This window comes from Oculina patagonica, chromosome 6 (genome assembly GCF_052425735.1).
Source record: "Oculina patagonica isolate OP01 chromosome 6, crgOcupat, whole genome shotgun sequence".
NCBI classification, from domain to species: Eukaryota; Metazoa; Cnidaria; class Anthozoa; order Scleractinia; family Oculinidae; genus Oculina; species Oculina patagonica.
This window is the reverse complement of record NC_135763.1, coordinates 33,176,566-33,199,266: the sequence shown is the minus strand read 5'-3', so window position 1 is coordinate 33,199,266 and position 22,701 is coordinate 33,176,566. Positions and strand designations below refer to the sequence as shown.

The window sequence follows — 22,701 nt, the reverse complement described above, 5'->3', positions numbered from 1 at the left end:
TTTGACTCTAAAATAACAAAACTTTTATACTGAGGCAAATACTTCGTAATATGTTCGGATAGCGGCTTATTTTTTTTTTTTATCTATTTAGACTAGTGAGCGGAAACCGCCGCAGCAGTCACCTCCCCCCCCCCCCCCCGCGCGCGCGCGCTTCCTTCCCTCCCCCCTCTCCACACGATAGTGACCCTTTGCTCATTACTCTGAGGGTCTAAAATTGAATTTATCAAAATAATAAACCACCATTTCGAAAGCGGAAAATTTAGCACGCTAATTCAGTTTCAGATGAAGTAAAACACAAACAAGACAAATGAAGTCCTTTGAATTTCTAAATATCTTCAGCTGCATGATGAGGAGGAAATTCTGACTTATACTTCGTTTTATCAACATATGTATATTGAAAACCTGTATTTACTTTAAAGAGCAAACGCCAACAGTTTCCGCATGGAAACCGTAACTGAATATTCGCTAAAATCATGTCAAACTTGGGTTGTTGTTGTTGTTTGAAGGTATACGATTAAAAACTTGCCTTAGTTAAACCCAATTGTGAAAAGATGTCTCTTTAATGATTGATTAACTCAACAAAGCGAAAACGTTGCCAAATAGACCTAAAATCAAGGGGATGAGTGATTATTTTGCGCGTGCGCTTTTATTAAAAGTGTAAGACCACAACTGTTTAAACGAATTTTTAACATTATGATTTACATATGGAAGAAGTAAGCCAAATGGTAGATAATAAACTTACCTTTTAAACAACAAGAACGCAGTATGTAAGCGATGATTTCTGATGTAAAACCAAGACAGCATTTCCCGCTGATATGTGGCCATAAGGTCATTGACCTAAAGGGCCTGGAGACGAAGAAAATTCAAAATCTTTAAGTTGAAAATATCCCAGTAAAAATATTTTTTTCCATCACCCTACCCTAATTCAGCCCCAACTAGAGTATAACTTAAACTAAGACCGGTATCTTGTAGTTTACAGCTAAAGAAGTCTTTAAGGAATGTGAAATCAAGTTTGAATGTATAGTGCAGCAAAACATGAACTCTGAGTCACTGAGTTTAATTGTCCCTTAAATTGAATCCTAGCCATAAAATGTGGCCCAAAATTGGGGCAACGTATACCTCATCACATGAAGAGGGACGAGACTCCGAGGAAAGGGCACAATGTTGAATAATTGTTAGAGAATCTATCGCGAATTAAGGACGTTCGCGCTAATTGTTTATGCGCATCCTTACTGCGCACGTAATTCATGCCGCAACGTCACGCCACGTCATGCACGAGCGCGCGCGCTGAGACAACTTTCCAAACACGTTAAGGGTTGGTAGCCGTTGCGTTAACTTCGCTTGCAGTTTCCTCTCTTAAACGGTCGGTGACCCCCACTTTTTTCGGGATATACCACCTTTACTGATAAATCTCTACTGATTGACAAAAAATGAGCGAATTTCCAATGTTGGAACTTTGTTATTTTTTTCATTTTCTCCCCTCGCGCGCGACCAAATTAGTGACATTTTCCAGTCTCGCGTGTTCGCAAATCCAATTCTTTAAGGCAAGATTTTCCTAAGGGACTTCAAAACCGAAATATATTTGTACAATAGACCCACTAAAATAAATTCAGACAAAGAAAGTTAGCCTACATCAATTAATTTAAAACATTTTGTCGCCCGAAGCCGCTGAGGTCATATCGAGTGACGAAGTGAAATTTATCCAAATACGCGCCCTCTTTCGGTTATCGTATTTCGGAAACGAAGTCGGTGACCCCCACTTTTTTTACATTTCTGATAAAAGCAACTAATAAACTAGCTCTGGTGAAATTTTAAGAAAAATTGCAATGTTGGAGGATTTTCGCGCGAACGTCCTTAAAGAAACTTAAGCGAAAAAGAGAGCGCACACAAAGACTGACTAACATGCAAAAAAAAAAACACCTGCCAAATGCCTCAATAGCCCCTAAACATCCCACGACAATACGCGGTCCTCTACATATCGTGCCGTCAGAATATAATTTCTGACTAATTTGATCGATACCACAATTGTCTCTCATTCGTCAGAAATTGCATGACAACATGATGGGTTTGTTATTATCGTTATCGTAAAATGAAGTTTGACGCCAACGTCTGGATATATTTTATCACTAGGAAACAACGCGGCTGGTTATTTGTCAACCACACACACTAATAAGGTAACTAATGTTACTTTAATTTCAGTTTCTTTTCTTTTACGTATACCACTGTCGATATCAGCAGCCTTTCCGGCGACTAGAGTGAATAATAGTCGGATGTCTGTACTAAATTTAAATAAGTAGTATATATTAGATCCAATGCTGAAATACAATGCAAGTCATTCTTAAAAACAGCAAAAATAAATTTACCGTATTTTCTCGATTGAACGCCTCCGGCGTTTATTTCAAACTTAGCCTGGAGGACCCGGCGTTTATTTGACTCCTGCAGTTTATTGGAGCCCGATTATCATTAAGCAGCGACTTTTCTTCATCATTTTTGACAAAACTGTATCTCGCTTATATAGCTACAGCTTATTATACCTTAAATAAATACTCGATGGGCCTATTTTTAACTTCACCTTGGAGACCCGGCGTTTATTTGGTACCCGGCGTTTAAAGTCAAATAATATACCAACGATAGTGAACTGTCAAAAAAGGCGATCGTTGTTAGTAAGAAAGCGAAGCAGAGATGATGCTAATAATAATAATAATAATAATAATAATAATAATAATAATAATAATAATAATAATAATAATAATAATAATAATAATAATAATAAGAAGAAGAATCATTTATATAGCGCCATTTCCATGAGCTCAAAGGCGCTTGACAATGTTAAAAAGTAAAATATGAAAGCTCCTGTCATAAAAAGGAATTTTATAAGAACATGGCATATGGAACCACAGCTTAACAACAATATCAAGAAGAAAAAACATCCGATTCCATGGACCTCCCTGAAGTTACGCAAGGTGAGTGCTGGAAAGACGGAGTATCTTTAAAGTGAGATAGGTCGATGGCATAACGCAGGAAAAATGTATTCTTAAGCATTTGTAGGATGACAATGTGATAAACACATAAGAGTTATCTGAGTACCAGCTTTGAACCTAAAAGGTGGACACTTTTTATAAAGATGAACAGTCGCGTCTACTTAAAGTCAGCAAGTTCACAAGAAAAAAAAAACGCCTTACGCCTGGAAACTTATGCGATTGTATCCTAGTTTACGCTCAACAATCGTAAACTGAACATGTTGCAACGGAACGAAGAAATGAAGAGACAATGTTTATAAACATTTCATCAGTTTTGATGGAATATTAAACGGTAAATAAAACCATATTTTGCAAAGTCGTACTGTTCTTTATCTTCAATTGACGTTTTACGAACTCGACGCTCACAAGACCCAAGCGGTGGTATTTGCAATACGGCCAGATTATTTAAAATCGTTTAGAATGAAAAAAATTGTTGTTAATTCTGCTAGCATGTCAAGTAAATTTGATTCATTCAGTTGATATATAAAATGGCTGCTATGGCAAAACGGACATCTTTTCACCGTCCGATGGATTAGATATAGAACACTGTTAGCATCTTCTTCAGTTCTGGAATCGTGATATTTTCAGCGATTTATGAACTTACTCGCTCGGCCTTGCATGATCTCGAAACCAGAAAACAAAAACGTCTTTTAAGCGAAAGCTGAACAGAGCTTTACATTAATGCTTTGATCAATCATCTACCTGGACTACATGATTCTATCAGTTACTCTAAACTGGAGAATTTTTTTGTACGTATATCCGATCAGTCCTTACCTTAATTTATTGAGGTTGCCCTGGACAGCGAGAGGATTTTTTATTCGAAACACAACTCAGTATATTTTCAGAGAAGCAAAAGCGGATTTCTTGGAATTCTGAGGCGCTGATACGGGGAATCCCCGGCCGGAGATTTAGAGTGTTGTGATTGGCCGCCCAGACAGTCACCTGCTTCATCTTTCTGGGAACATTGCTAATGTGATTTTGATTGTAATTTAATCTGCATATCTCAAAATCTTGATCAATAATGATTTCTTAAAGCATAAACAAGCAAAGATTAACGTTAAAAGCCGACGTTTCGGCGTCATCGTGACACCATTCTCAAGGCAAAGTGAATAAATAATGTGATATCAGTTTCTATAGTCTCTAGAGACTATAGAGACTATAGAAACTGATATCGCATTATTTATTCACTTTGCCTTGAGAATGGTGTCACGATGACGCCGAAACGTCGGCTTTTAACGTTAATCTTTGCTTGTTTATATCTTAAAATATTTAAAATAAAAAAGGTACGCAACTCGTGCACGGCTGTATTCTTGCCGCATATTTCTTACAAGCAGACATTGCAAATTGTGAAATAGTCAGATCAACGCTTATTAAGTGGCAGTTTCCCTTAAAGCGGTCCATCGCATTTCGGGTCGGAAAATAGTTTTCCCTCAAACTTTGCCCAGTGAACTATCTTAGGTTGTAAGTAAATGCAACGACTTTAGTTTTTGGAAATACGTTAAAATATATTTTTTAGAGCTCTCAACAGTGAAGGCTGCAAAAGGCCTAATTTTGAGCTTGCCCAGAACGAGAAATTTCATAAGTTGACGAACTCGCCGCTCAAAAATAACCAAACGCACCAAATTATTATTATTATTCCTAAGTTAAGTGGTTCTTCAAAGGTCGGAAACGCATGTTAATTTTGATATATTTTGATTTACGGGTCCGTGAAAATTTAAATATCAGCAACCTTTAGATCGCTTTTTGTAAACATGCAAAAGTATGGTGTCTTCGCCGGCCTTTATTTCACGAGTCCAGACCAGACCATTCTAAATTCCAACTGAATCCTACTAAACAGATGTTAGGAAGCTTAGAAATATAAAAATACCTTGCACTTTTTATCTTCCTTTGCCACAGCGACTTCGAACATTTCGTGCTTATGCGAGTATTTTATACACATTATGCAAATGAGCTTACTTACTCGCAAAAGCACGAAATGTTCGAAGTCGCTGTGGCAAAGGAAGATAAAAAGTGCAAGGTATTTTTATATTTCTATGCTTCCTAACATCTGTTTAGTAGGATTCAGTTGGAATTTAGAATAGCCTGGTCTGGACTCGTGAAATAAAGGCCGGCGAAGACACCATACTTTTGCATGTTTACAAAAAGCGATCTAACGGTTGCTGTTATTTAAATTTTCACGGACCCGTAAATCAAAATATATCAAAATTAACATGCGTTTCCAACCTTTGAAGAACCACTTAACTTAGGAATAATAAATATAATTTGGTGCGTTTGGTTGTTTTTGAGCGGCGAGCTCGTCAACTTATGAAATTTCTCGTTCTGGCCAAGCTCAAAATTAGACCTTTTGCAGCCTTCACTGTCGAGAGCTCTAAAAAATATATTTTAACGTATTTCCAAAAACTAAAGCCGTTGCATTTACTTACAACCTAAGATAGTTCACTGGGCAAAGTTTGAGGGAAAACTATTTTCCGACCCGAAATGCGATGGACCGCTTTAAGAGAAACTGCCACTTAAAGCCTGGTCCTCATATGATCGTCCCGAACGTCTCTGTCGCTTCTGTCGCTTCAAAAATTTAAAGTTTGCTTGCTCCAATCACCTCAGACTTTGCAAACGACAGAAGCAACAGAGACGATCGGGACGATCATATGAGAACCAGCCTTAACTGTGCCGGACACAGTGACTGGATAATTAAATTTATTTTTTTCTTTGTTCGTGAGCGGGCGGTATTCTACAAATCCTGCGATCTGATTGGTTCCAGGAGCGGGCGGTATTCTCCAATCCGGCCCGCTCACAGCGGGCGGTATCCGTTGCGAGATGAATCGTCGAGTGTACTTTCCGCGCGAAATCATTTTGCTGCGTTGTACTGACGAACGAACACATGAAAGATTTGCTCAGCGAAATCGAAATAGCCGCTCACCAACTGTTGTAAATGCGAAAAGACAGAATAGAAGTGGAATTAAAGGCCTCGAAGTTCTTCTAAAGGCGAGTGTTTATTTTGTTTATCGACAAATTAAGTTCTAGTTGATAGTTTGTGAGTTTGTGGTTGTTTGTGCATTTTGCAATCATTTTCACGCCATAACGATAAGCTGCGCCGGTTTTAAACTTCAATTTTGAGTAAAAACTGTCTTTTTATCGGCCACTTTTTTGCCAAAACAAGACACTAGTTGCCATCATTCAAGAAAATGAGATTCGTTAATTAAAAACAACCAAATTAATTCTCACAATATTGTGCCGTACGTCCAAACTTCGCATTTCATTCAGTTTCACTTTTGCACTGTTTATCACAAAATAATTATGCTGGGAATCAACGCAGAGCTTATTAATTCGTTAATTAAGACAAGTGTGTATAGCTATACCGAAACTGTCTTTCTGTCAGATTACTCATATAGTATTTTTTTGTCGGAGAAATTCTCGAACTTAGCATCCTGCGAACAGAGTTCTTTATCAAAACATTCATCGGAAAGCCGGAATCATAGCGTAAAAATGTTGCTTTAACTTTTACGGAATAATTTCTCCCGGACAGGCCCCCAAATGTTGCCGGCCGAGGGAGGAAGAACACACTTTTGCACGCTCCTGAGAATAAAACTACATGTCCAATATGGCGGACAAAAACCACAGGTAACCAAAGCGTACTATGAGAGTTTGTATGGATGTACTATAAGAGCTGTACGCAACAGACGGTTAAGACGAAAATCGCGCGTATGACTTTCTAAAGCACTAGAAATACAAAAACGTGACACCAGGTAAGGTTTAAAGTTTCATTATAACTTTTGACCGGTAAAAAGGGATATTTTTCTCAACTTTATTTCAAAGCCATACAAGCCTTCTTAGTACATCCATACAAGCTCTCATAGTACGCTTTGGTTACCTGTGCAAAAACGAACCTCGTGCTTTATTTTACCCAAGATACTTAGCGCGACTTTTACAATTTGTAGGGGGCAGGGGTGGTGTAAATATATCCTAGTCTACTTTATCCTCAACATCTGCAAAGGAAAGTTCTACTGAATTTTTCGACAAATCCAGGCAATAACTTGGAGCCTGCTATCCTCTAAGAAGCGGGAAGAGGACTACAAAAACGCTCAGTTTAATTAGCATTGAGGAGGCGACAAAAGGGTTGTTTAGCTTTAACCAGGTGGAAACAAATGGGAAGAAAACGCCGAAGAGTTAGCAACCGAACTATATAAAACTGCTTCGGAATTCTGAAAAAGCAAACGCCGAGGCACGAGTTCCGGAACGCATTTCTCATGTTTTCAATTGAGCAATTGCTCAGTAGTATTTAAAATAAAATGTAACAACAGTCAAGGTCTGAAATGAATGTAACGTTATTAAAGTAAAGTTGTGGTTTTATTCCCCTAGGGGGCTATCAACTCTAATATTCCCCTGGTGGAATATTAAAATATCAGCCCCGCTCTCCCCTGTTACAATCAAAGCCGCTCCCAGCTTTTCAGACAGTTGTTAATTAGCGGGCTTTATTCAATATAACCAGCCTGGAAGAACAAAGGAAAACGAGCCATGTGAAAAATAAAAGAAGATAAACAATAATTCAAAGAATAACAATTTTAATTACCTTTTCCTCTCTGGTTGAGTGTGTGCCTATGGATTGAAGCGAACAAGATTTCTGTCTAAAGATCTTGTTAGCGCTCGTTCACTAAACATCGACAGTCCCCTGCCGGTTCGCTAGCACCGTTCTTCTCAATTAGACCAAAAATTCAAAAGCCTGGTTCAATTTACTTTCGACAGATCACCTAAGTAGAAGTCCAATCCTGAATTCCGAAAACAAATGCGTACTTCAATTCAAACCAAACACGATGAAATTCGCTTTCATTTATGGAGACCAAACTTACACATCTTTCAGCCCGCGCGTGTGCGTGTCGTGATCTGACGTCACTTTCATGGTCTATTTAACAAATAGATTTCATTTTGTCTTGCGTCTGTTCAGTAATAGATCACAGATGACGTCAAAATGTGGTATGAACAAGGAAGTGGCGCACGAGGGGCTAGCCGAGTGGGTCACTGATGTTCATACCATATTTTGACGTCTTCTGTGATCTATTACTGAACAGACCCACGGCAAAATGAAATCTATTTGTTTTATATAATAACACAAGACTTCAGCACACTTCTGTGTGAGCAATGCTGCCGTACCGATGAGCTAAGTTGTTTTGATTTCACTATTAAGTTTTCGTTAACACGAAGCATTGTTAATCCGATTGAATAAACAGAAAAATGGTCAATTGAAAGTCAATGAAAAAACTAACCTTTATTCCGATTTGGAAACTGAAGTTGTTCAAATCTGTAAGCATTAACCGAAGCGTTCAACCGCAATTCGTTTGTTTCCCGTGGCGTCGTCCAACTGTACAACACCGGTCAAACTTTCATACAGATTTCGGATAATTTCTCGAATAATTCACTGTCTTCTTCAAGCTTGTTTCGCCCAGTTAAATGCTTCGAAAGGTAAACGATGCTTGGCGTAATTTTGTTTCTCACTAAAGATTTGTAATTAAGCTGAACTTTTTTTGCTTTGTTGTGGCCCCGCAAGTTTGAAAAACTTTGCCGACAACTCTGATTTGGACTATGAACTATGATCACGCGCGCGAGTCACACCACCGCGTGACGTTAACTATGTGTCTGTGCTCTGATAGATCATAAGTAAGAACCAATCAAAATGCGCGTAGAATTCAGGTTATTATATAAACTCTCATCGACCATAACTTAAGACCAATCAGCGCGCGAGAATTCTCTCGGTTATGGTATAAAGATGTATCGACCGTTCGTTTGCCAATCTCAGTGTTCAAGATCTTTGGAAAGGCCCATTTCTATACTTCAACAGTAAAATGACTACCTGTTTATATATCTACACCCTGAAAAGGTACCTTTTTTGGGCAAAGCCTATCCGTACTGATAGGAGCTACCCCAGGGTAAGTTAAAATTACACAAATCTAAACGCAAACAGCTACTGTTACATTTATTGCAGTTTATTAGCTCACCGATCTTTAGTCAAATTGACCGACATTTTTTTATTTGCAAGTACTTACAACATTAAACATACAACATTACGATGATTACAAAATATAGATCACTAACTTTACAAAAGGAGCTACTTTACAGTACAGCTTAGACAGTGTGAAAAAATAGTTACAAAAATTACTCTACTTTATAAAGTCAATACTATTAACATTACAACACTTAGACTAACATACACTTAGGCTAAACAATGCCATCATATATTGTGGCTGTCGTCGGTAACGGGTGGACCATTACTTAGAAATCTTAAGCCTTAAGCTCTCTAGGGATTTTTAAAGACTGGTTTAAAGGCGTGCAAGGTCTGCAGGTATTGCAAGATTTCGTTTTTGCTATAAACTGTTTGCAGGGTTTTTGGATAATGCACGAATTTTGTTAGGAAATTGTCACCACCGCCTCCCCCTTACTTCTGATATCTAATGGTCCAGCCCTAAAATAATCTAATGTTAAGAAATCGCAAAACCTCTCGACTCTTACGAAGTTCCCTTACATTCTACCTCTGGATTTGCAGCGGTAATATGATAGTAAAATCCAGGATCTCTAGCCTTAAGAATAGGTTTGATCTCAGGTTTACGATCACCTTGTGCACTTATTCTCGAGCTATCTTTATTTCGTTTCGTCAAGATCCTTTTTTGTATTTTAATGTTAAAAAATTGAGGCCCGGACACTCGGTGCAACATGGCAAAATTGAAACCGTGTCGGTGTCCACTGTCGCAACATTGCGAGCAATAGCGTGGGAGAAGAATCATCCATTGTCTGCTTTTAAGTCATTTAATCTTTAAACAAAACACAACTATTTTTTTCTTTTGCACGAGAATAAAAGCACTAAATATCTGTAGTTGTTCTCCTCGGCTTTTGTCCTGGTTATCGTGACCATTTTGGTTACGTAGTTGTAAACATCAGAACTTGCTTGCTTCATCAACGGTGGTGCGGGGGAAAATGCCACGTTAAGTGAAGAATATTGCGTGCAATGTTGCAACATGAGTCCGGGCCTTCTATCATGCAAAGAATCTCTTGGACTTAAAGTCACTAAAGCAGAATAAAATTCTAATTCGCCTATTTTAACCCACTGTACCTATTTTAAGTTACATTAAAGCTAAGTTGATAAACTATGCAAAAATTCCATGGGCTTAAAAAAAACTACCACCAGACTGAACTAAGCATACAGCTACAGGTTCCTGTAAAATGTAGCGAAAATTTACTGAAAATAGTAAAAACAAAGGTATATTATTATAATATACTTATAGAAAAAAGACAAATATACTGTCTTATCTTCGACGTAGTTTTTCTTCCACGAATCCACCCTGCCTTTTAGGCTGTTTTGACCAGTTGAAATCATAGTTAAAATGAAGTGTATTGCCGGAAAACACTTGATATTTTGTAATGCTGACAAGTCATTTTATGCCTGGTCTTTAGTCTCTGTTTCATCATTTCAGTGTACAAGTTATAGCTTGTTTTTGAAAACTGTTATCTTTCTTGATCTTAAAATATGCATGTAATCTTTGATCACTTTCATATACCTTGATAAATGTTTAACAATATGATTTGAGCACAAAAATGATATTTTCACTAATGGTTAATGATTTTCGATTTATGTTTGATCGGTTGCTTTTTCACGTTATTTTTAATCAGCGAGAGCCAAACTACTTAACCGTGGCGTATGCACCTCTTGTAGACTTTTTTCGTGTTGTTCCTTTTTAATGATTCTCTTTTTTTTGCCTTTTTTGCCTTTATTTATTTATTTATTTATTTATTTATTTATTTTTTTGCTGTTCAAGGAACAGTTGAAACTATTATACTTGTAGGCGATACAAACGTTTCCCACTGTGAAAATTTTAAAACAAATACTTAAACTATTTCTATTAAAAACTGTTAATTCTTGAAGTGGCTTGTTTAACTTCACTTCATTCAACAAATCGGTTAGTTCAGACACCTTTTTCTGTGGTAATCGTTATTTTTCTCTAGATCTATTTTTAAACTTAAAGCGTAATTCAGACCTGAAATTCTGTTTGTTATTTCAAGTTTTCAATTATGTAAATAACGCTATGTTTAAGTTGTGTACCGTCTAAACTTCTACTTGCAATCTATTAAATTTGATCAACTTGCTTGCAGACGTAAAAAGGAAACGTCTGCACGCAGTCCAGTTAAGACCTACTACCCCAAAGGAGGCACTTCATTTTGCTTTCGGTTTACAGTACACGATACCTGAATACGTTTTTTATATACATAAATGTAGCTGGTTATAATAAGCCATAATTGACAAAAATAGGACTTGTGACGTCGGGCATTCCTTGACCGTAAAGAACTATACACGGCTCGCAAACTCTGGGTACTAATCTTAGGCTGAAACTACAAAATTTTCGAAATTGCCTCTTAACTAAGACTAAGACTTAAAGGGACTATGTCACGACTAATTTAATTTTATGTTATAAAATTTTGTCAAATATTCGCTATGAAACTAAATGTTTGCAAAGCAATTAATTCTATGATTCTAAATGAAAAAAAACATAGCTTCATTGCAGTCAAATGTGTCTCCCGGGCGTTATAATTTAAAGTTACAAGCAGACAAGATTAACTTTGAAAACTGTTCCGCCGGACCATATTTCAAAAACCCATATCACAATCCGTTTCAATCTTCGTCGCTTTTGGCCATCCTTGCCTTCTTTTGTATTTGCTGTGTTATTGAAATGTTCCTTCACTGATTTAAGAGGTTATTTTGTATATTTAAACGAATCTGATGGTCATTTCCTGTGCCTAAGTTTGGCTTAAATCCGTGACACGGTCCCTTTAAATGGATAACACAATTACTGGAACAACCAGTAATTTTTTTATTGTGGTCTACTGTGGTCCACTCGGGATATGGAATAATTTATTTTATTATGCCAAAAAGTTTCAAAAAAGAAAAAACCGAGCGTTTTCGACTAATTCTAAGTCATCATCAGGGTAAAATGAATTTCACCTTAATGATGAATTTTCCCTCTTATCCCCTTATAATGTTTTGACTTTTAGTTTTATTTTAATAATGAAGCGATTTTATACATTGGATGTATTGTTTTCCCCATTCCCGTATCAGCCATCTACTCGGTACCTCCTGTCTGACTGTACAGGGGATGACGGCAAATGGGACAACTGCGACTGTGGAATAAAGAGATAAGAAATCTGATTTATTCAAGCTTATCTTGCTTTGTCTAAGATTTTTTTGCGACAGTGTACAGATAAATACATGCAAATGACAAATAAAGGTGACAATCTCAAAAATTATGACAGGACATAGAAAAAAAAAAGCACTGAAGAGATGAAAAGTGTGTGAGGCTTCAACAAGATTTGAACCCCGGGACTTCCGTGATGTCCTACCAACAGTGATAAAAGGAGTTTGGGACTGGAGCGGGTCATTGGGACTTCAATGAATCTCGGTTCATTGTTCGTTCAGAAACACTGCTAGCAGTGGTAAATTTTGAAATACCCTTTAGAGCGGTTTTCACTTGAGTGTCGAGAGTTAATTGCGTTTGCTTTGGTTTTGCGTTCACTACGCTTAGTGATTGGTTTAAAAGTCTCGCGCCACTTTCTCAGCCAATCAGAACTAAAACCAAAACCAATCGTGACGCGCTCGCGCACGTTTTCCCGCGCTTCGTGCCAGCTACATGTATTTGCTTCGAGTTTTGATTGGTTAACTGGATTGTCTGTGTCCTTTGTGATTGGCCAGAGTAATTACTTTGGCTTTGGTTTTACGACACTCACTTGAAAACTGCTCTAACCTACACCAATGTAATTGCTCTGTCAAAAATTGAAGATCGCAATAAAAACAGCTGCAACAGGAGGACATTTCAGGTATACTTACACGCCGTTCTGTATCATTGCAATGGCGCACTCTCTGTGAACCTTGTGTGAGCATGGCAAGATCTGGCAACCGCTGAACGCATCCTGGGGATACGATTAAAATAAAAATAATAGTCATCTATTTTTTTGTGGACATTTCTATACCTATGAATTACTGTGTTACTTGTGACGCCAAATTCTTCTGTTTTACTGTATTCTTCTAGTTCGGACTCATAAGCTTCTCTCTATATGCCTTCCAAAGCAGGTCGGCACATTTTAAGTGCAAACTTGCAGCTCAACTGTAAGTTCTCCACTATTCCATCTTTTTCTTCTACACTTAGGTTTGGCGGCTTTGCTTTTGGAAGTGTCCCACCATCGCTGCTTCCGGACTCGCTATATCGCCTCCTTTTGCTGCATTCTTCAGTTGGTGAATAGTGGAGCACTGCACTTTGGCTTATACAGCCTCAAGATGCTATTACACCCTGAAGACGCTTTTCAGCGCTGGGCAGATAATCTTCGCTGAGCTTGTTTGACATGATCTGCGGTTCACCTGTACCGTCTATTTGTTAACTGAGTTTCTTTGTTAGTTTGTCTGTTTTTTGTGCAACAAGTTCGCTTGGTTTATACAGCCTCAAGATGCTATTACACCCTGAAGACGCTTTTCAGCGCTGGGCAGATATTCTTCGCTGAGCTTGTTTGACATGATCTGCGGTTCACCTGTACCGTCTATTTGTTGACTGAGTCTCTTTGTTAGTTTGTCTGTTTTAATAAAACACAAGTTCGCTTTTCAAGTTCAACTTAATAACTAAGTTTGAAAGCGTCCAGACTCTGGTGAGTCAAGGCCATAATTAACTTGACTAGTTTTTTCTCAACGCGTAACTCGGACACTCCGCACCCGTTTCCGCGATGCCTAAAACAGTATGGCCTTTTAAGGCCTTAGCCAGAAAAAAAAATTATGACTGAGGCAATATAAATTCTCTCCGTAGGCATTTACTTTCCCCCTTCAAAAGATAACAACAAAAACGAAAAAATGACTTAGGCAACTGCCCCAGTTTGCCTCAAGCGGCTACGGCCTTGCCTTTATAAATAATGCATGCAATTACCTCCAAGCAAATGCAGCACTCATCATGTCCAGAATTTGCTCTGCACTTATGTTTTCCCTGAAGCCGTTTATCCAGACAAACGTTACACACGTCACAATGGAAAGATCTGTCTTTGTGAATCCTGAAAATAAGAGGAAAGACATCACAGCTTGGTGACGAATATCCTCTCCTCTCTAGCTCTTCAATCAACATCAATCTAGTAAAGACTTAATATCAATGAACTGACACATCTGAATTTTAACCATCTGGGCATGATGTTTCTACTTACCGACAAATGCCGCACTTTGTACAATGATACGGATATTTATCTTCACCAGTAAAGTGTTTGCACGTTGAGCAGAAATACGCCGACATCTTTGTCTTGCATCTGGCACACGTTTGGGCGTCTTGATTGATCTTTGAAAACAAGCAAAGGAGATATGTTTTCATTTCATGGTATAAAAGCGCCCCATAAGGGCTAAGTACGGGATGGCAAGACGAATTGACTGAGAATTTCTGCCAAAGTCAGCAGCCTTGCCTTTTCTGTGGCAGTAGCAGTTGCATGTGCAATTCCCAATAAGTCCCGTAAACGTAATTCTAAAGAAAGATACGTGTAATCAAACTTTGTTTTAATAATTCTGAAGTGGCTCATCTGTACATACAATTCAACCCTTTGATTTGATTTATTAAGAAGGCTTTGTAACTCTTCTATTTGCAATATACCGGGACGCCAAGTCGGACAACTTAAATCAGATGAGAAGAACAAACGTTCGAATCTTCTACATTTATGGCCTAAACTAACTGTATGTGTTTTACGTACCGCTTGCTGGTGTCTACAAACCGAGCATTCAAGATAAAACGCTTCTTTTGCTTTGCAGTTGTCATTAATACACTCGTCTGAGTTGTTATGACAGCGATGGCATGGATAGAACCTTCCACAACAGGGGAACTTGACACGACAAAGCCGCTGATAATGTTCACATAGCCACTGCGGACTCTCAGGAAGCGCTGTATGCTGGGAAGGAGCCTCTTCCTCGCTGCCTGTCGATGTGCTTTCTCCGCTCTCATTCCTTTGTCTCGTTTCTCTCACTTCTCTTTCTCTCCTTTCGCGTTCTTGTAGTTCTCTCTGAGCACGCTCTTCTCTTTGTCTCCGTTCTCTTTCTTTCATCGCTTTTTCTCTTTCTTCCCTTTCTTTCAAGACTCTTTCCACAAGTGAGCATGCTTCAGCTACTCGTCGCTCGAGAGCAGCTAAGGAGTCGTCATCTGATGTGCGTGAATTACTGTTCACTAACTCCGGCTGCATCGTTGTACTTTCTCCATTTGTTAAACCTGTTGCCGTGCCCATTTCCCTTTCTGTTCTTTCTCGCTCCTGTTGTCTTGTAGCTCTTTCCGATGTCGAAGCGACTTCAGCTTGCAAGGCCGGAAGCGCATTCTGCGTGGTTGATGTCGGAGTAACTGAAAATGCAGACTGACCGATGTCTGTTTGAATATTTTGCCCGCCTACGTCATTGCAGTTTGGAAGCAGCGCGAACCCTCCAACAGGGTCGATATACGAAGTTCTTGATTGGACAGTACCAATGGCAAAGTGATTTTCTGACAGGTAATGACGTTCCTTAGGTACATCGTAAGGAAGACTGGGAAATAGAGGTGGTGGTGGTGGTAGGTTCCAGTTTGCATCGACTTCAGGATTGGAGAATTCGCCATTGTAGGAGTCGATGAAAGACTGCTGAGGCTGATAACCGTTAGGGTTTAAAGGGGTTTGAGCCGGAGACATCCAGGCAGTGGTGGTAACACTAGCCGTATTTCTTTCAGAGCATTCTGGACAATCTGGAAATTTGCAAAACCATTTTTCAGTTTCGCCCATTTTACAAGAGTTGTACTTCAAAGACATACTGTCATCATTGGTATGACGGGCGAGAAAATCAGGCTCTATTCCAAGGTAACTTGATACGGTGGTGTATGCCTTGTCAGCATCACAGGAACTGTAACTTGAAGCAAATTCATCTTTTTGTCCACCTTTCAAGCCAAGAGTACGTTTACCTTTCCTCTTTGAACCACGTTCATTGTCTTCTTTACCAGCCTGGGGGTTTTTAACAGCTTGAAGAAGCCAGTTGCTTTGATATCCGCACGCTCCATTGACTGCATCAGAATGGTTATTGGCACCATCGTCCGCAACAGCAAACTCTCCTACACAGGACGAGTTAATGCGGTCCTTTGCTTTGTTGTAGGCAAGACTTGGGTTTTCATCTTTCTTCCTTGGAACGCCCAATCCTCTCTTGTCCCCGTCCTTTTTGGGCACCTTTACGAGTTCATCCACCTTTCTGCTTTTGGACTTCCCCTTATTTGGTTGTTGAATCGGTTGTTGTCGATGTGACTCTTCATTGTGGTCTTGTGAATCAAAGACATCTTGGAATGGGGGATCTTCAGAGTTGACAACGCCATCTGTGACATCATGTGCCAAGTGTTCTTGCCAGTCGTCTTTTGAGCACTTTTTGAGAAAAGGAACTTCTTCTTGAGATCCGATTAGTTTTTGAACACGATTTGATACTTCTACACGTAGTTGTGTCTCATTTGTATTCAAGGTTTCAGGACTGACAAGTTGGCACCGACTTCCATTTCCACTCTGGCCAGATTCAGCTCTACCTTTAGCTTTGGACTTGGTTTTTCCTTCGCTATCATCAGTGGTTTGAGTGACATCATCCTGATACTGAGAAAAAACTTTGATCGGTAAAGGAGCAGAATCTTCTTTGTCCTTGTTTTCTTTTTCCTTTGGAAAAGAACAAGCAGAATTAATTAATGATGGAAATTAACCGTTATTATAGGAGACATGAGTTGAAAAAATAAATTTCTCGCTATAAATTGATTCGTCGTCTTCAATTCTAGGTAGGTATTACTAACTAATTTACATGTTACCAGATTTAAATACTGATGGAAATTCAAGGGAAGTTACAATACTCCATTTTAACAAAACCCTTAATGTACGTTGTCCCGCTGGCTCGTTCAGACCAATCAGTTAGAAAGATGAAATGATGCCATCTCTTTCGTTCGAATTCTGTATTCAAAATCGCTTTGAATGCTAACTTGTGAACAGCGTATCTGTATGATCTTCTTGGTAACTCTAATCGATTGTTCGACTTATTACTAACAAACAGTCAAGAAGTAATTTTATTTAGCCTTCTTAAGACTTGTTATCTTTATTGCCATTCCCTATGCACAACTCGACAGCTACCTTTGCCACCTTAACAGCCTTAATGAGTCTTGCGGATCTTTTCTCTTCTTCTTGAAATAAGAAGAATATAAGAAATAGCGGGACTTACACTCAATTCAGTATCTTCATCGTCAAGGGAATTTTGATCGCCGTGGCCTGTCCCAATTTTTGCTTTCGCACTGCTTTGCATTGGATTCAGTAACGGCACACCAGGAATGCTTGGTCGAGAAGGGTACAAGGGCTTTTCAGTGAAAGATATGATGGGAACTCCAAGAGCAGACGCACACATTTTCATCTCCTCATCCAAGACCTTTTTGATGTTAGAGCTTTGCTTTGGGTGGGTAGGTTGGGTACTGATCTTTATACACCTATCACGAGGCCACACTTTGATCTGCCCAATTGACGGTCCTTGCAATTTCAGCAATTTTTTCGTCATGCCAAATTCTGAAATTTCTCCCAGCTTTTCCTCACTTTTAATAATATGTTTCGAAAACTTTCCAAACAAAGACGAGCTCGTATTACTGTCTGGAAATTCGAAAACCGTTGTTTCGTTACAGGGCTCACCCCGATCAGTTTGCGCTCCTTTAACTGATTGACTGTTCAAGAAAATCGTCTCTTGAAAACCTTCACGCAATAATAACCGTGCTAAAGCCTCGTTACATCTTGCCACTTCCGGGTGAGATGAAGCAAAGCCGATCTTTGCAAATATACTTAATGCTTCTTCGAAACAGTGCTTTGATGGCACGTGCTGTCCCATGAGAGACAATTTGACACCCTGTCTAAAACGAATTGACGCAGATGTCGGATGACTTATAATTATTCCAAACGTTTCTTTACAACCCGGCAAAAGACCATCCAGTAACATGGACACAGATTCTAGGTTTTCTTGAAAAAGGTGGAAATCGATTAAATTAAGAATTGTTCCAACTAAGAAATCCCAAGGCAACTTCTCATTAGGCGTAAGAAACTCTTCAAACTCCGAAGAAGGAGAAGAAGACGTCGTCGATGAGGAGGAGGAGGAGGACGACGATGATGATGATCTTGATGAAGCTGACAATGATGACAATGAGGACAATAAGGATGATGACGATGCTGACCATGGTGACTGTGTTGAAGGAAAAGAAGACGAAAAGGCAGAAGAAAGAGATAACTTTTCAGCGATTTCTTCCGCACGATCAAATTCCCCATTCGTCAGAAAACCCAAACAAATTTTGGACAAAATATATTCTTCAGGTATTTCATTTTTCTCTTCCGTGGAGAGAGACTTTAACTCTTCCAGCTCTGTTAATGCTTTACCAGGGTCTTTGAGCTCTAACAACAAATCAAGTCGATTGTAGTTTAAGGCAAGAACCATATGATACGGTAAACTAAGGTCTTTGGTTCTAGAGACGAGACCGTTTTGAAGCTTCATTGCAGCTGGGTAGTTTTGTTGAACTTGAAGTACTAAGCTTAAGTTGTTTTGTGCAGCAAAAATATTTATTTCTACAGCCACTGTGCCCTTTTTCTCTTTGAATCTTTCCAAGCTCTTGAGTGCGCATTCTAGAGACTCTTTTGCCTTTTCCAGTTTTCTCAGAACCAGATAAACACAGCCCATGTTAGCTTTTGCTACGATAATGGGAAAATTGACATCTTCTTTGATTTCACAGTGAGAAGGAGTTTCAGTGTCAATACCATCAAAAGCCAGCTTAAATACTTCAATAGCTATGTGATGTTCATGTAGTTTAAATGCAAGAGCACCGAAAACATTTAAAAAGTTAACGTAAAAATGGTTATCCTGATTAGTGTCCACCTGGTTTAACAAAATGACACCACACAAAGGAGGTGCAGCTATGCAATTTAAAGACATCTCTTTCCCACGTTCCAGTTGCTGCTTCTCGTGGTCAGTTGGGTTAGAAAAGCTTTCAGGTGTTAACTTTTGAAGATGTAGATACGCAGTATGTAAAGCGCTTTGCGCTCTTTCCACCTTGAAAAGTAGGATATTTAGTGCTTTTTCAAAGTGTTCGACGGTGAGCCGCCTTGCAGACGACAGCTCATCACCGCAATGGCAATCTTCGTCAAGCCTTTGTTCTTGGGAAGTCAGTACATCGATGAATTCTTTGGAACAACTAATCTTCTCTACTCCGTCCATATTTTTCTGCTTTTGACTTAATTAGCTGCAGCTGCTTCTAAAAACAGAGAAAGTAACTTGTTATTGTATTATACTCGCTTATTCAGGTACTGAAGCGATTCCAGTTCCCACAATATTAATGATTTATTGGATGAGTTTGAGCAAAGGTCAGCATAAAAAATAGTGATTAAAATAGACGAAGATAAAATGGGAAATGACATCCATTTGGTTAAAATGAGTGCCAACTTCAATATTTCCATTATTCAAATCCAATCGCGTTTAGTTTGTGAACCACCCCCTCCCACTTTTCAATGATGTACAGAAACAAAGCAAGTCTTGCAGACGGTAAATCCAACATTGTTTCGAGAATAGATGGCCATGGTAGTAATGAAGATGTGATCCGAGAAATGTGCCCAGGGTATTCAAGATGAGCAACACGTTTGTCTTCCAATGTACACTCATTTCAGCGTCGAAGGAGACATCAAATTTCAAACGGGAACAAACTAATTTTCTGAGGAATGCCTTCTTATATGCGACCACGCCCTTAGACTAGTGGAGTCTGGTCCAAGTCCAGTATGGCTTGTGACAGTTTTTCGTTCCCCTGCTTATCGAATATGTCTCCAATATCGGATACTCCAATCTAGAATGGGAGTACTGTGTAGGTATTTTTGGGAAGTACCCTTTAGAATTGAAAGGATATGGTTATACGCACAGGTTAAATCTTTTGGAGTGAGCAGAAGTGAAACATACTACCATCTGTTGGCTATCTTTGCAGATTCACAAATACTTGGAGCCCCTGATTAGTTTCTTAAAGTGCCTATGAAGTAAAAAACTTTTTTGCCTTTTTTGGTAGCTCTTTATGTCTACTTTCCGAAAAGTTAAAAAAAGAATAATGTACAAGAGAGAGAAATCGGACTTTTTGCCGCCTAAAGTGCCCTCGGCAAGACAAAACAGTGGGTCTGGAGCCTGGACACGAATTTGGCTCGAATGACGTAGTTAGTGGTTCCACGGATCAGTTTACACTTAGATTTTGTTGATACACAGTGAAGTTCACTACTTCAGCTGAGATTGTTGCTGCTTTTTCGTTGATAAATCGAAATCTTGTCCGACAAGAACGATATGTTGCCATCTGTGGACTTGGCAAGAGCGGGTTTCTAGCAGAAATGAATCGCACAACGAAATATCGTGACACTAAATGGACTGAAGTAGCTAGTTGGACCTGTCCAACCGCCGCAAGCCGATCAAGCGCTCTTTCACACAAGCACTGGTCGACAAGGCGAAGCACGATCGAACTTCGGCGAAGCAGATTCAAATGAGAAATTCCCTATAAAAAATGAATAACTAGAATTTTTATTGTTTCTAAAAGCACATACATCGACGGGCTTTGATTTTGTGAGTGGTTTCGCAGTGTCGCAATGTGCTTCGGAATTGACACGAACGCTGCTTGCCGCGCCGAGGTTGCTTGCTTGTCGAATGTGTAAATTCAGGTTACGGTACGCCTATCCCGGTGGTTATTCGGTATTATATAACGATTTGGTGATTTTAATACAAGAAGCGATCAGTTGCTCGATCACTTTCATTTTGATTGTGTTCTTGTGTGGGAAAGTACAGTGGACTGACATTATAATTTCTCCGAAGCGTGAGAGTGACATAATTAAACTTGACAACACGGCAAGATAACACTTCTTCAAACTCAAGATTAGCACTTTTTGACTTCAATGAACGATACCAAAATTTCCTCTTCAAGAATAGACAGAACTGCAGTTTTTGCTCTTTATGGTTCGTTAGCTCTACGGTATACAACCGTCGACTTCTTTATCCGGATACGATAAATCCTGATTGCAGTGCGTGTTTATCAGCAAATAATTCCGGCGAAGGCAGCCGTAAAATTTGTCCAAGATTTTGCGAGATCTCAGTGTATTGTTTAAAAGTGCATTCGCCATAGAATACTACCGGAACTGCAGACGTGAGTGACAACATTCGAAGCGCGCTACTTGAAACACAAGCATTTCTAACTCACTCAAGTCGAATTTACATTCCATATTTTTGCTTCTTTCACAGATGCATTCGTTTGCGTCTGGCGATCGATCGTTTCGAGTGTTTGGGAAAGGAAACGACTGCTTCCTTACGAATGATAAAACGATCTACTAACCATACAAATTAAATTTTGAGGAACAAGAATAACACGTATACTGTACCCAGCTGTGTATCATATTGTAAACTGGCGCGACTGCTAAATCTTTCTTCGGCTAGTCAGGGCAGAATGATATAGAGAGACCACCATATCCTTTACAGAGATACCGACTCTTTTGATAAATCTCCTCTTCGCTTCATGACTTAATCGTTTCATTTGTGGCAAGGAAGAGCTTGTGCTGAGAACAGCGATCCTTGAACTGCCGACGGAACAGAATTCGTTTCTTCTTGCGTTTTCATCAGAACGAATAGCTTTACTATACACATAGAAATTTCGCTTCCATTTACTCTGCGAAGCTTCACCAAAGGAAATAAGTGTATTTGTTGCAGTTTCGTTTGCGCAATTGCCTTTGTTTGACTCAAAAGCCGAAATATAGCTTTCGCCAGCCCTCTTTGCTCTCTTTACGCCATAATCCTGGTGTCTTTAGAACCACTAAGTACGTCATTTCCGGTGAAACCGGAGCGTTTGGCCGCGCGCGAAAAGGACCCACTTCAAATTGCGAAATCCAAACTTCAAGGCTCAAAAAATGCTAGAAAAAAGCGCTTTTGATATCTTAAACACGCATATTCGTGCTAACTAAGACATAAACAAGCAAATTGAGCAAAGTTATTTTTTACTTCATAGGCACTTTAACAACAGCGAATCGGGCAGTTTAACAAAGCAGGTGGGCTACTAATCCATAAAAGGATTGCGCTACGTATTGATGCTTGTGACAGTGGCCATAACGTTTCCTATGGTTAAACTACAACAAGAAACAGGTTGTGCGAACAACAACTTGCGATGCGGAATAAAATGAATAAAATAGCATCCATTCAGTGCGAATGACAGTATATTAAGTTATTTATCTTTAACTGATTATTAACCTAATTTGTCCCCTTTGATTGCAAGAATAACTTAATTAAAATAACAACAACACTGAGGATGACAAAGTCAGTAAATCTGCAACTTTCGCTGTTAGGATCATTCTGTCGTCTTTATTTTGCATTTATAATTTTCTGATCCAGGTATACAAGAGATCTGGGATCATGCCACGTTCGGTGGAGAGGAACGATTTCGTCACAAGTAAAAAACACCGTCTTGTAGGGTCTGTGTAGAAGGATAACATAAAATAGGAAATGGCTGAAATAGGAAAACGAAAAAGGATCTAAAGCGTACACCCATTGGTTTGTTCTCTCGCGGTTATGGCCTAATGCTAGTACTAATGTCTCTTGCGCGAAATACTCATACCCGACCGACCCAAAAGTACAACAATT

General features: G+C 39.1%; 1 protein-coding gene and 1 long non-coding RNA gene across 4 annotated transcripts in view; one reads left to right on the top strand and one right to left on the bottom strand.

Annotated features, from left to right (window-relative positions):
• Positions 1-7,230: 7,230 nt before the first annotated feature.
• LOC144656658 (uncharacterized) overlaps positions 7,231-22,701 on the top strand; it is a 523,850-nt gene continuing 508,379 nt past the window's right edge. The window contains exon 1 of the long non-coding RNA XR_013571345.1: positions 7,231-7,289. This is a non-coding gene — a long non-coding RNA (uncharacterized LOC144656658). The remainder of the gene's footprint in view (positions 7,290-22,701) is intronic.
• LOC144656633 (uncharacterized) lies at positions 10,751-19,408 on the bottom strand. 3 transcript variants are annotated; one of them, XR_013571337.1, is made up of 7 exons: positions 17,257-19,408; positions 14,760-16,706; positions 14,229-14,356; positions 13,961-14,081; positions 12,880-12,962; positions 11,822-12,176; positions 10,751-11,424 (listed from the first exon to the last, which is right to left on the bottom strand). XR_013571337.1 is itself a non-coding variant. In XM_078516882.1 (6 exons), the coding sequence occupies exons 1-6, from the start codon at positions 19,273-19,275 to the stop codon at positions 12,119-12,121; spliced, it is 4,356 nt and encodes a 1,451-aa protein (XP_078373008.1). In that variant the 5' UTR covers positions 19,276-19,408; the 3' UTR covers positions 10,751-12,118. The 3 variants fall into 3 exon arrangements, 1 of the variants encoding a protein (XP_078373008.1); XR_013571338.1 differs by having other exon boundaries at positions 10,751-11,413; XM_078516882.1 differs by having other exon boundaries at positions 10,751-12,176.

Bases quoted from the DNA above. Each gene is read 5' to 3' on its own strand.
- LOC144656633 (XM_078516882.1), bottom strand. From the start codon at position 19,275: ATGGACGGAGTAGAGAAGATTAGTTGTTCCAAAGAATTCATCGATGTA. The intron at 14,357-14,759 runs GTACGTAAAACA...TTGTTTTCAAAG, and splicing joins TTTGTAGACACCAGCAAGCG to ATCAATCAAGACGCCCAAAC. The intron at 14,082-14,228 runs GTAAGTAGAAAC...TCTTATTTTCAG, and splicing joins ACAAAGTGCGGCATTTGTCG to GATTCACAAAGACAGATCTT.